The sequence below is a fragment of the Homalodisca vitripennis genome, chromosome 6 (genome assembly GCF_021130785.1).
Source record: "Homalodisca vitripennis isolate AUS2020 chromosome 6, UT_GWSS_2.1, whole genome shotgun sequence".
Classification (NCBI taxonomy): Eukaryota; Metazoa; Arthropoda; class Insecta; order Hemiptera; family Cicadellidae; genus Homalodisca; species Homalodisca vitripennis.
The window spans coordinates 95,237,092-95,252,119 of NC_060212.1; the positions used below are offsets into that span (position 1 = coordinate 95,237,092).

General features: G+C 34.6%; 1 protein-coding gene across 1 annotated transcript in view; it reads right to left on the bottom strand.

The window, feature by feature from the left end:
* LOC124364561 (neural-cadherin-like) overlaps nucleotides 1-15,028 on the bottom strand; it is a 326,135-nt gene that overhangs the window by 51,186 nt on the left and 259,921 nt on the right. The window contains 1 exon segment of the mRNA XM_046820118.1: nucleotides 5,421-5,429. Coding sequence (XP_046676074.1) covers nucleotides 5,421-5,429 — 9 coding nt within the window.

The following is a 15,028-nucleotide window of genomic DNA, read 5'->3' on the forward strand; positions in this document are numbered from 1 at the left end:
GAAATTACACCACAGACTGATGTAAAACCCCCTCTCACTTATTGTGATTCCTTTTTTTCTGTTCGCCTTCAGTTTCAATTGTTAAAGGTAAATTTAACTGCTCTGTCGAGGAATATTTTACAGACTTGTCCTAGTCGTGGAACGCTGTATATTTCTTTTTTAAACATTATATTGAATAGATTTTATAAACATTATAATAGTGTCTCAACAGTAATAGACGAGGGTTATCCAGAAAGTAGATTACGTTTCGGTATAAACAAAAATCAAAATAATAACAAACAAATTGTATTACATACATTTTAAAGTAACACTAAAATACTATTTTTCAACATAGTCACCAAAAAAATAATGCACGTATCATAGCGGTACACTAGTTTTGATATTCCAGCGTTATAAAATTCTACCACCTGAGACTTCAACTAGGTAGTCACACCCTCCCACAATTCCACGTAGTCATGTGTGCCCCACTCCATAGACTGTAAATCTTTTGTTTAGCATTTCACTGTTTTTCCTGAGTCTCATCTCCAATAATTTTTCCACCCAGCAGCGAGTCACCATCACCATTTTTGTACGAGTCCAACAATATGAATGAAGTAGCCATAGATTTTTATGGGTTTCTGTTGTTTCTGATTTTTGTTTCCCATTAAAAAAAAATTATGGCATCTTAACTTCTGCGTAACAATTTAGTGTAACAAACTAATTGTAACATCATCGACTTTAGAGACAATTTCATCAGTAACAATACTTAGACGTCCACTTCGTTCATTATCAAGCACATTAGTTCCGCCATTTTTAAACATAATGCAACTCTAACGCACTCCAACTTCAGTAATCCCATCGTACATAGACTGCCTTCGACCTAATTTTGTTAATGATCAATTCAGGATTTGGCTTTGGTTTTGGAGAAAATAATTTTTGCTTAATAGTCTCTAGTTAATAGAAACTAATTGAAACTCAAAAAAACTTGAACATTTTGAACGCAAAATTGGTCAAAATTGTTATCCCACTAGAACTAAAAGGTGGTTTAAACACAGATCTGGCAACACTCGGGCTAATTAATTAGGGACGGATCTGCTGATCCTCCGGCGACAGACAGTGCGGTACACAATCATTTCCGTCCGAACAGATCTTTTCAATTACGAGTTTAATTAAAATTCGGGAATTCCTTCTTGCGGTGAGTAATGCAAATTATGCGCACATTTTAACGAGCTTATTGGATTACTGTTGGATAAAACACAGTTTTAAGTTTCTGCTTATGGTACAGGTTGCATATTGTCTCATTGGGACGTGATAACAAAGGCTGCACACAGAGGACACTGCAGGATCTGAGAGCCGATGACGTCACGCATGGAGTCTGCTAAGCATAAGGATAAGAAGTAATAAAAGGTGTAACATAAATCTGTGTTACACTGGTCAAATAAAAATATCTACAATATGAAATAAGAACATATCAGAAGTAAACAAAATGTTATAATTTTAATGGTTCGGTTAGTTGTTAATGAGGTATCTTCTAACGTTGGTACAAAATCTTTAGACATCATATTATATTTATATTTTTCCACCGAGAATTCCACATACATGCCGGTTCAAAAATTCTCTCTCCCACCCTAAGGCGATGTTTTTATTGTGATTGGTAGTCCATGCGCCAAGAAAACATTAAAATCAAACAGAGTTACGTCGCATTTGAGCTTTGATCACAAAATTGCCTAAAATCCTTTTTAAAACGCCTGCAATTTCACTTGGAGTCAATCTTTTTGCTTTTTCTGAATTTAGGGAAGTTGCCTTAGAAAGTTATGTAATTTAACATGCATAAAAAATATTTGTAAACCCCAAAATCAAGGGGTATTAGTGCTCGAGCCAGTGGAGACCGAAATGAAGACTAGTAGAGAAATATGTTTAAATTTAGTATTACTGATAGTCGAGACCTATCACCAGTGTCTGCTCTGGATAAATTTATATGGTCCTCTCTCCTTCTCTCTGCTCATACTTCGCCTGAGAAGCTCTCAAGCCCAATCTGGCTTCGTGCCTACATTTCCGGTGTTAAAGACTGATCAAAGTTCACAAAGCCTATCCAGTCTAAAGTAATATTTCCCGATGTAAGACACAAGGCACTTAGAACAGCAGTCGAGACGGTAAACAAGGGGGTGGATTACAACCCCAACCCATCCCCCACCCCCACCCTAGAACCTCACCCTCCGCCTCGAGCCCTGAACGTTGTGCCGGTATGCCGAGTCAGCGGCCGGGTGTATCTACCAGTTAACGACCTCGCCACCGAGAACCCGTAAACAGCAGACAGATCACAGGACACCGGATGTTAGTGGCCGGACTAAACAGCAGTCACTGTTAAAGCTGTTAGTCCACTGCAGGTGGCGACCTCTAAAGTCTCTGTCTACTACTGTACCTCATGCCGTTACAAAAAGTAACATAAACCCAAATCTGTTTATACATTAGTATGTATACCTGTTATTTTAATGTACTTTATTAATTCTTTGTTTGAAGATTATTTTTGACGATGGAAGGATTGTGAAGGAAACAGGATTTTCCGGACATTTGCCGTTCAATGAAACAAAAAATCAGTAACACTACGCTTCGAGATCTGCAATCTGATCTCTTCTTCTTCAGGTAAATAACTAACCTAACACATAATTATAAACTAGGCTAAAATAGTTTGTAACATGTAGTTTCTTGTTTGTACGATGTAGTAAGTTGTAGTTTGTAAAATAGTTTCCCTGAAGAAGAGATGAGAATGCAGATCTCGGAACGTAGTGTTACTGATTTTTTTCACTGAACGATGGCAAATGTCCGAAACAATCTTATTCTATTAAAATTGACCAATTTAAATCATTTTATAAAATAAAACAATAATTGATGTAAAACTATTCTTCAATCAATTACTGAATTTGAAAAAAAAAAAACAACTAAATTAAAGTTAAAGTAAAGTAAAGATGTCTTATTTTACCAGGCGAAGTTAAGGCTAAAAAGCCCTCATTAACACATATCCTGGGGACTAACGGCTTAAAGGAGACTTCCAAACCACCACCAACGGCCAGGCAGGCGAGCTGCTTGCAAGGACAGGATCGCTCAGCAGTCACCATCCAAGCAGCAGCCACGCTCGACGTTGCTTGATCCGGTTATCTTGCGATAACCGTTGTACCTGCTACACTGTGCCATTGGCAAATAGTGACAAATTTTGATTTTGTTAGGTCATTCGATAGCAAGGCTGGGTGTATACATAAAAAACATTCTGAGCGCAAAAATATTTTGCAAAAACAATTTTGAAGTGGCTAAATGCAATTGTGTTTATCCCACAAAAGTATTAAATTACCCCCTATAGTAAAGGTCATGATATTTCGGATAAGTTTTAATAATTATGAAACATCAAATACCTTTCACGATGGGATTTCGTAATGGCAATAGCCGCGAAGATAATCTCAGTAATCTCATCAATTTACTAATGGAGGGCACCACGCAACGCTCTGCCATTGAACAAAACTACTTCTGATCAAATGTACAGCGTTATCTCGTTAATTTATTTATCCACCTTAAATATTAAGAGATACGGCTTCATGAGAAACCTGTTGGTAAAACACATCAACGTAACAAACAGTATCTACTGCTCCACGCAACAAACGTAATGTATCGTATGTACCAACTGCCCAATTCAACATACAAGAGTCTCCATGACGATAAGGTTGACCCCCTCCCCCCCCCCAACAGTGGTGGGTAAGGTATCTCCCCACAAGCACCGCAAGCTGGTCACATATATATTCATTACTGGGCTCAACTACTGAGGGGTGACCGCCCCCCCCCCCCCCAACACTTCCAACCGATCCCTGAGTCAGGGGCATCAGTCATCCTGACTCGCTCTCCGACCTTACCCACGGCCAAATTGAATTTTCGAGTTATTTATTGCGGTTGAAATATTGAAAATTTCTCACAGCTTGTGGAACGTGGGTCGAGTGACAATTTCACAATTTTTCTTTCTGATACTCAAATCAACAAAATATGCTACCGTAAAAACGTTTAGGAACCTTTGAGGTGAAATACCAGGTTTTATATCATAGCAGTACACAACTCACTACAATGTATAAAAAAGGTACGGAGAAGCAGGTTTAGACGTATTTAACGCGAATGTGGATGACCACCAATGTAGAAGGCAATGAAAATAAAAACAGTACTTGTTAAAGGATACGCAATAGGAAGAGGATAGCAATAGGAATATAAACAATAATAAAAACACCAATAAGAATAACATTCCGTTTCCTTAGGACTATAACAAGTCAGAACATTTGAGTGTCAGAACATTGAAAGGACTTGTGAAACTACTTCGAAGAAAATGTTCAAGAATGTGAAACTATTTAACGGAATATTAAACACTAATTTAATCTATTTAGGAATTTGGAACATATGTTTTAAGTTAAATTAAAAATCCTTTATAATAATACTTCCATAAATCCAGAGAAATTTAAACCAATTTTGGATTTTTTACCATACCACGTCAAATTATAGTCATTTAAATTATGAAAATTACCCAATTTTTTAAACAGGCCAGAATAAAAATTGCTTGAGATAAAAGTGACTTTTTTACAATTTGTACATGTATTTTCTATTTCTTCAAGGAGTGATACGTCCCTTACATATTAAATTTGTTACGAAAAATATTAAAACAAAATGTTTAATGATATTTAACAAAAGAAATATAAATTTTTAAGGTATAAATTAGTTAATTTATTAACATGTCACTCTCTGTTTTTATTTGGCCTTAATTACAACCATTCCTGACTTCCTACTTGACATGTCCATAATTTCACGCGGAAAGATATAAAATTCTACTTTTTCTTTATTTATGGATGCTATCAGGGCTATAAATGGAATACATATAAACGTTTTCCATATCCAATCGATCCCACCACCTAAACCTTTAAAATAAGGAATTAAATTATGGTATCAAACGTTAACACCAGTATGCATACATGATTACGTACAAGGACCAACCTGCTGAACAATTCATTACTTGAGATTAGCCTGCAGCGTATATAATAGTTTTCTACTAATATACTAATAAGTGAGCTGACTGCCTGAGTCTCCTGAATGCCTTCCTATTAGTTAATTAACTTTTATCTCCATTAAGAGAGACGTAATACAGTGTAATTTAATTAAATATAACTCGCATTAGCTTATCGTTGTAATCAGTGACTGCAACGTTATTATAACTCATAATCCCCTTACAGTCCGACACAAATTGTGAAAAATGTATTCACAGTACAACTTGTCTACGTAAACATTAACATTGACACATGCTCATACATTTTAAGGTTTTATACACACGTGCCCACATTTGACAATGATAGAACACCTGTATAATACAAGACCACACTGAGTCAGTTATTTAGACAACAGAACTCTGATATTATACTTACACCTCAATCCTGATAGCATGAAACAAAGAAACAGATTTATTAGTACAAATAATATTTTACGAACTTTATACTTATATGTAAATTAAGTAATACGGCATACGGTAACACACGTATATGTAAAGTAATGGAATTACACAAATACAAAGATAAATATACTTTTATACTTAATCAATTTATTTATACAACCAATGAGTGCAAAAGTGTTTATTTTAATCACACTACAGTGTGCAGATTTGCATACGTAACATGCAATTAAACATCATTAAGTATATCTCCAAGAAATGACGTCCTCCAAAGTTAAAAAAAAAAAAATGCTTAAGGGCTAAGTATTCATGGCTGAGTTTAGACTTTTGGTTTCTGTTCCTGTAAGCAACTGTCGAAAAGAGTGTTTGTGCTTCAGAAACGCGCGATTCGGTTTAAAGCTGGATTCAGGAGAAGAAGTTCATGTAGAAACGTATTTTCAGATTTAAGTATGACATTTCTTGCTTTATACATTTATGAAACCATTGTTTTTTTTTCCAAATTCAAAATCAAAAATGCATCAACAGGTAATACGATCCATGAGCACAACACTAGAGCTGGCATTAATTTACAGCAGACGCCTCATCGTTCAGCTTTAGCTGGCACAATGCTGGAGCGAGGTTCTCTTGATTGCCCCGAAATATAAAAAAACTAAATCATAGAAACAAGATTTAGAAGTCAACTGAAAGAGTTCTTGATCAGAGGGGGAATTGTACTCGGTTGGGGAGTTCTTTGACACTAGCTTGGGATTTAGAAATTATTATGTTTTTGTCGTTGTAGAAATTCTTTTGTTGCTTTATTTCGTCCTGTGTGGTCTATAACTTCGATTTTATATTTGACTTTTAAATTTTATTTGATGTTGTTGTTTTAATTTTGTATGTCAAAATATAGGTTTTATAAACAATTCAAAAAAGGTACACCAAATTTGGCCGAAAAATAACAGAGATATGAATGTTTTCCCTAAGATAGTACATTTTTGACAAAATTGCCCAGGCATTCCTTGGTAGCTAAACTAAAAACTGTCTGGTCCTGAAAGGGTTAAAATGTTGTAGATATTTTGAGAATTTTAAAACGTGTTAAGTTTAAGATGTACGATATTGTTTTATGTAAAACAAGATTAGTTTATAGATATTTGTACTTTGACTTTGTCATACACAATTATGTGTCAGTACGACAATCAAGTAAAGTATAAGTAAGTAAAAACGTTGTCCAAAACTGTCACGTCATCGCTTCCAACTCGGTATTCTCCTACTGAGAAATCAAATATTCAGCAGCACGTGCAAGTAAAGAACGAGTGTTGTTGAAGTAATTAGATGCACAAATGTGAGAGAGCAGTCAGTCCGACAAAGAGAAGCCCACGCGCAACCCTTCTCTCCTGGCTGTGGCGTGCACGTGTCCGCGGTGAGTTCACAACAAAAAGCAAGTACGAGTAGTTCACTGATAGTACATTTGCGAATTGATTCTCAACTAAGTTTGTCGCTATAAACCTTGCACTAGTGGAAATCGCTTCCACACGAGAACACTTTATTAAATTCGAATTCCTTACAGATTCTGTAACTTTATTAATTAACCCGTGTTTCTGAAACCAGACCACTTGGGAGCAAATTTGAAGTTTAAATTTGTAATATACGAATTTTTTGATCAATTACTGCCTAGTTAAAATAGTTAAGAGTCTCTTGCATCACTAATATGAGTAAGCATTTAATCGAAATTCGCGTTCCTCTAGCGATTCGGTTAATACGCGTATTTCACTGTTATTCAACTGTGACGCTTCCTCTCTTTTGGTTCATTTACAAGCTGCTCCCGTGTACTATACTTTCAAACAGAACACTACAGTTAATAAACAATGGTATTCGCGATAAACAAATTATTAATAAAACCACTGTGGTGATGAATACGTTTGTAAAACCACAGAGTTTATTTTGAACACGTGACTAAAATTCAGACTCTTTATTCACCGATGCTTTTGTTATGGAGATTTCTTCAACTTTAGAATGCAGTGGGGCAGAGTTCGAGTAATGTATGCTCCAATTTGTTGTGTAATAACGTGTCACGGGATTTTAGTTTGTATTCGAAATTTTAGCTTGACTGAATAATGAAAAGTATTGATTACTTCAAACAACAAGAACAGATAAATATATCTATCTGCAGCTGGTATTATCGTTATTGCAGCTGTGTATTTTTTCGTCTCGTCATTCCGATATACACAGGGTTTGCAAGCTAAAAGTATAAATGTAAAAAGGAAGTATTTTTTCTATTATTGGTCACAAATGCTTCATTTCGGAGTTAAACAACGCAAATGGGAGTTAAGTTGTCACTTATACGAAGAAAATTTTTATGAGTTCGTTTTCTTCGCTGTGTTAATGTTATATTGCAGTACATAGTTCGTTTTATTTTCGTAATGATGTTATATTGCAGTGCACAGTTCGTTTTATTTTCGTAATGATGTTATATTGCAGTGCACAGTTCGTTTTCTATACTGTTTTAATGTTATATTGCAGTGCAAAGTTCATTTTCTTTACTGTGTTGATGTTATATTGCAATGCATCATTCGTTGTCTTTCCTGTGTTAATATTATATTGCAGTGGATAGTTACATTTATTTACTGTTTTAATGTTATATTGCAGTGCATATTTCGTTTTCTTTACTGTGTTAATGTTATATTGCAGTGCATATTTCGTTTTCTTTACTGTGTTAATGTTATATTGCAGTGCATAGTTCGTTTTCTTTACTATGTTAATGTTATATTGCAGTGCATAGTTCGTTTTATTTACTGTGTTAATGTTATATTGCAGTGCATATTTCGTTTTCTTTAATGTGTTAATGTTATATTGCAGTGCATATTTCGTTTTCTTTACTGTGTTAATGTTATATTGCAGTGCATAGTTCGTTTTCTTTACTATGTTAATGTTATATTGCAGTGCATAGTTCGTTTTATTTACTGTGTTGATGTTATATTACAATGCATCATTCGTTGTCTTTCCTGTGTTAATATTATATTGCAGTGGATAGTTACATTTATTTACTGTTTTAATGTTATATTGCAGTGCATATTTCGTTTTGTTTACTGTGTTAATGTTATATTGCAGTGCATATTTCGTTTTCTTTACTATGTTAATGTTATATTGCAGTGCATAGTTCGTTTTCTTTACTATGTTAATGTTACGAGTATATTGCAGTGCATAGTTCGTTTTTCTTTAATGTGTTAATGTTATATTGCAGTGCATAGTTCGTTTTATGTACTGTGTTAATGTTATATTGCAGTGCATAGTTCGTTTTATGTACTGTGTTAATGTTATATTGCAGTGCATAGTTCGTTTTATTTACTGTGTTAATGTTATATTGCAGTGCATGGTTAGTTTTATTTACTGTGTTAATGTTATATTGCAGTGCATATTTCGTTTTCTTTACTGTGTTAATGTTATATTGCAGTGCATATTTCGTTTTCTTTACTGTGTTAGTGTTATATTGCAGTTCGTAGTTCGTTTTATTTACTGTGTTAATGTTATATTGCAGTGCATCGTTCGTTTTCTTTACTGTGTTAGTGTTATATTGCAGTGCATAGTTTCAATTTAGAGTATTTCTTGATTTTAAACTCAACTAATGTGATTGAGCTCATAGTACGATTACTATTATAAGAAGTTAGAAATAAATAAACTTAGATATTATGTTATACTTTAAAGAGAATCAAAATTTCTACAATGCCTTCGAATTGTGATTGTTTTAAGTACGTTAAAATAACCGTGACAAGTAGACCAGTTGCCAACAATATGATGAGGCCATGATGCCATCATGTGTGCTGTTGGCGCGTTATTACATGAGCGGTTACACACGCAGTTACACACAATGGTTCCCTCAGGAGCAGCCAACGCCTGGATTAATGGTAGACGCAAAGCCCGCAGCGCGCCTCTGCTGCCATATTGCATCTCTGTGGTCTGCAGGCGTTCTCTGTTGAATATAAACCCTGCAGTGTTGTATATAAACAAATAAATACGTCAGATATAAATCAATGTATTTTCAACAAACGAGAACTTTTATACGTTTTCAATAAACATATGCACGGAAAACAGTTGAGCTTAGTAGCTATTAATACGACTCAAATATTTCTAGATTAAGAAGAGCGATGGAATATAGACGATTAACCATTTCCTAAAACACAAAGTTGATACATCTTACCAGCTTCTTATTATTGGAAACCAAATGCTTAATTTATGAACAGGCACTCCAATAAATTAGAAATTTTTGTTTTTATATTTTTGTTTTTTAATTTTAATTTTTGAAACAAAAATTAAAATTTCTCATTTATTGGAGTGTTTGTTCATAAATTAAGCACAAAGTTAATAATATAACTACTTACCATCTTTAACGAATATTGATATACCATTACGGTAAGGATTTATTTTGATTACATTTATTTTATAAGAACGTAATAGTACCCCACCTAATGCCTCACTTTGCCCGTCCGTCAATTACAATCAATACCAGGCGACAGTCTTGGGGAGCATTGACGATTTCATAAATGCGAATGCCTCAAGAAATGATTGATGGCAGAAATAACTCACTTACCATTCGCGTTCCTTGATTGAAGCCGTTTTGCATATGGAACGGCACGTTTGAGAAAATATTGCAATTTTGTTTAAAAAATTACCTTCATTACACAACCAGTCACGATGCGTCACTCTTAATTTTGTACATCTTCGTCAATCTTACCTATACTATGAGAAATGTGTTATCTTTCAATGCATTTACACTCTTAAGAGTCGGCTATAAACATGTGCTGATATGACCTTACTTTTTTAACTCAAAACAACTGTCAACTTCAAACACTTTTATATCATTATATTTGGTAGTACAATTACGAGAGGTCGTTCTGAATATCTTTTAGTTCATAGATAATTAATTTAAAGACGTATCTAAAAGCTTTTTAGTATTCTGTGTACTTACTTAAGATTCCTTTTGAATATTCAAACGATGAAGTACAAAAAGTTGTTATCATTCAATATTAGTTATTCTTTCAATGTATTTAAACCCTTAAGAGCCCATTTTGAGCACGTGCTGATACGATCTTGTTTTTTAACTTAAAACAACGGTGAACTTTAAACACTTTTATACCATTATATTTGGTAGTAGAATTACGACAGAGGTCGTTCTGAAGATCTTTTAGCTTATAGATAATTAATTTAAAGACGCATCTAAAAGCTTTTCAGTTTTCTGTGTTTTTATATAAGATTCCTTTTGTATATTCAAACGATGAAGTACAAAAAGTTTAAGATTTTTCTGGTTTACCAATGCAAATTCTTTTTTAATAAAATATTTGGATGCCAGTAACTATAAAACGACATATTTCCCATAGTCCCACAATTAAAAATATAGGCGTAAGAGTGCTAGGGGTTCAGCATTTCTTTATGAGCTTTTAATCGAGATGACCACCCGTATATGCAGCTCTTAAAAGTGTACTTGGTTAAATCTGACAACGATCATGGTGTAAAGAGGAAACATTTTAATCTCCACGGTGCCAAAACCGCGATTAACAACTTAAATAAATGCAAATAAAATTTCATGAAACCGTGTTTCCAAAAGGTCATAGGCTATCCAAAACGAAACATAGGCTAACACAAACATTCCGTCACGAAATCAGGTAAACTCAATGTTCTAAGATTATCGAGAGTGCTCTCACTGTTGCCTCAAAATTAAAAGATTTAAAACCGTAAAATACGAAAAAGATTCTTAAAAACAACAGAAGGTCGCGGAAGGCCTGAGCCCGGGGAGTAGAAAGAGAAAAAGTTGAAGACAATGGGGAAGTTAAAGTCCATTAGCGTTTTAATTAAAAGAGAACAGGTCGGCGAAAAGTTGCGCCTTATCTCACACGAGGTGGGGAAACTGGGTGGTGTGAGGGGGGAAGGGGGAAGGGGGACCAACCTGGAGGTTAATTAAACCCACATCAAACTTGGTCAAACTTCGCCATCTACCGACGTGGTAGTAACTTGAGTCGAGCCGATCTTCTTTCCAGAGGCATATCAATTAGGATACACAACCTTAGTAACGATCATTCGAGTTTGTCTCCCCCTTTTCTATTGCTGCTCAAAAAAGGCCTACATATTGGACACACTCAACAATTTCGAGCATAGGCAAATATTAAAATCGAATTCTGTATGTGCATACTGGTAAAATATAATTTTATTCACCTTTCATGGTTTGGGATTTTTCAAAATAGGAAATTCCGGAAAACCCAATTACGTGTGTGTTATGAACAAATTGCGAAGACGGAAAATGTACGGTTCATCTAGTTGAACATCTATTAGGGTTGTCTCCGTTTCTTAGACAGAGTGAGCAAGAGTAGACATTATTGTAAACCACCTATAGGTGGATTAGTTCCTAGGTGATGAAAACCCAATTACGTGTGTGTTATGAACAAATTGCGAAGACGGAAAATGTACGGTTCATCTAGTTGAACATCTATTAGGGTTGTCTCCGTTTCTTAGACAGAGTGAGCAAGAGTAGACATTATTGTAAACAACCTATAGGTGGATTAGTTCCTAGGTGATCACCGATAAATGCTGTGAGGAAATCGGGAAAAGATAACAACTTTACTCTACACCAATATAAATATAATATAAACGTGGACCATGAGACAGGTTTTCTACAGCGCCCAGCGATTTGTGGAAAATCCCCCTTGAAGCTGCAGACTACAGGATATCTCTTGTCAACCCTAAAAATTCATTACAAATCAGAGTTAGAGGATCGTCAACATTTTACTCCTCTCGTCTGTGGAGAAACGACTATATGCGTCATGAGATATGCCATAGTTTAATTAATACGCATACAAACTCTTTTTAGTTTTATTTTTGTGTATTCTTTTTAATATTTAAACGATAAAGAGCAAGAAAATATGAGGCCTTTTTATGAATATGATATAAAAATGTTGAAACAAACTAAAAAACTGTTTGGATGCGATTTAATGATTTATTAAAAACGAGATATCTCCCATACTTTAACGACTGAAAATAAATTCATAAAGGAGCATAAAGTTTAACACTGCGCTTCTGAGAGTAAAAGCAGGTTGGCCAACTTATTGGTTAAATAAATGACGCGACGCCTTTACTTTGATTACACTGCAATGGATAATCTTTAAAATATTATAAACTCTAAATTGATAATCTTTAAAATAATATAAACTTTGAATTGATAATGTCTAAACAATATTATAAACTCTGAATTAATAATCTTTAAAAATGTTATAAACTCTACGTACGATCTCTCTTAGTTTTATAACCAATTAATCTGTGTTCCCGGAAAATCACTTCGATCAAACGACAGCGGTGAAACGTTACAAACTGATTTATTTAGCGGCTCTTCAGCGATGAAACTATTAATTAATTGTGACGTTACACTTGATTCCGCGAAAATGCAATAAAACCACAGCTGTGATCTAAATTAGGTATTCTGTTCCGCTCTACAAACAACGAGACTATTTAATTCTTCATTCGTCTTTTATTCAGTTCCATTGAGCGGGTAAATTGCAAAACCCTGTTTTGTAGGAAACTTGAGATAACATTCTTTTGTGATTAAAGAATCATATCTTTGAATAAGTATATACTATCAATTAATGAAACAATTAAGTTTTAAGTTAACCAAAAACACAAAGCAGGATGTATATAAAAATATTTTGGGTGGAGGCTGACACACCGGGTTGTTTAGAAAGTATAAAATAACCTCCAAAAATAGGACTTAGAGAATCTTCCGCCGGGAAATTATTGTGCTTTCACACCATATACATGTATTTTAGTCTAAAAAATGCAGTAGATGCAGTTTTATTGTTTGGCATTCAAAATTTAGGGGAGGGCATTGAGCTCTCTGAGCTATTCCTCTTACATACGCCCATGTAAACACAAGAACTCAAAAGTATAGGAGACATTCATTTACATGAGAAGAACTCTTAAGTAATAATATACTTACTTCACTATTATATCGATTCCACACTATATATACTGAAAATGATCTGTTCTTAGACTTGATAGTGGTAAAACTACTTTCAGTTTTCCCTCTCCCACCCATACTAACAATTTTTAACGTAACGTAATTTTACACCCACACCTTTATGGAAAATTTCTCATTTAAAAGATATTATTAATATGCATCCAAACGCTTTTGAGTATATTTTTGGTTTATACAATTTTAATATTTAAACGATAAATTACAACTGAGTTCGAGTTTTTTTTTCGAAATTACTTTGAAAACTTTCGAAATAACGAAAAAACAGTTGGATGACTACTAATTATATCTTTTAAAATAAGGCATCTGTCAACGTTATAATATCATAAAACCGCATTAGGCTTAACATTGTTTTTTTATGTTTTCTAGTAAGAAATGGAGTATTCCAGATGAGAATTTTATTACGATCATTATAAACTACGTTCTAGAACTAAAGATTGGTAATGCAACAGTTATCTTGTCAGAGTATATTGACAGTGCCAACATTCGATTTCTCAGAAAGTGGATCTAGGTCATCGATAAAACAAGATTTATCGCTAGCTCGTTTACCCGATTTCATTTGTTATCAGTTGATAATATTTGTCTAAAATCCACTCCAATCGGATAACAGTGCTTGCTGAGACGTTCGTACTTTGATGCTGGATTGCATTAACCATCTAACCATAATAATCACCACCATCTAATTCCTCTTAAACACTATGATAAGTTTCAGGTACGTACTAAGACCGGTTTTAGCGGGTACCATGCCTTCAGGGGGACCGAGACATAACGGGGCCGGCGAAATATATCATCCGGGGCCCACCAAAGCTAAGTACGGCCCTGGTAGGTTTCTTAGTTTGATAAAACTAAACATTCCCTAATATCTTTGTATCCCGAGAAGCATGCTTTCAGTTTATTGTAACCATATTCTAAATTCAAAGACCATACATAAGAAAATACACTAAAAACTCGAAAACGAAAAAACTTTTCAAATCATCTTTTCCCAAAAAGTACCGCTCGCAGCTATTCGCCAAAAGGGAACATCCACAACTACCATGTGATGTTAAAATCCGACCTAAATCATTACAATAGCCCATTTTCAATGTGACTAAATTTTCCTAATAACCTTCACACATTTCAGCATTTATGAAAAATATTTCTCTCGAGAACTAAAAGGTTCCAAAAATTAACTGCTCAATTTCCTCGAGAGGAAATCAGTATTCGTGATAAACGTAGAGGGCCGACGTGATTCTGTCTCGGTCATGCTTCATCATATCGCCGCCAGACGGCGTTACTGGAGCGAGGCATAATCTTGGACGGATCATTAGTGCAGATCTATGGCAATCTGCGGCGACCACTGCACGATGCACGAGTCGTAATGATGCATCATTGTGGCGTGGGAGAACACATGGGCTCTGTCCGTGTTACACTTTCCTGGCCGTAACAGTAATTGCTACAGAGATGATACAAATATTGTATCTGTCGTCTTGTGGTTGTGGGAATTATTGAGCGCAGTAGGTCGTATAGTTCATGACCGCGCAACAAGGAAAAGCATGAAAACATATTTTTGCAAACCCTAAAACAATTTTAAAATTATATATATAATATAGACAAAT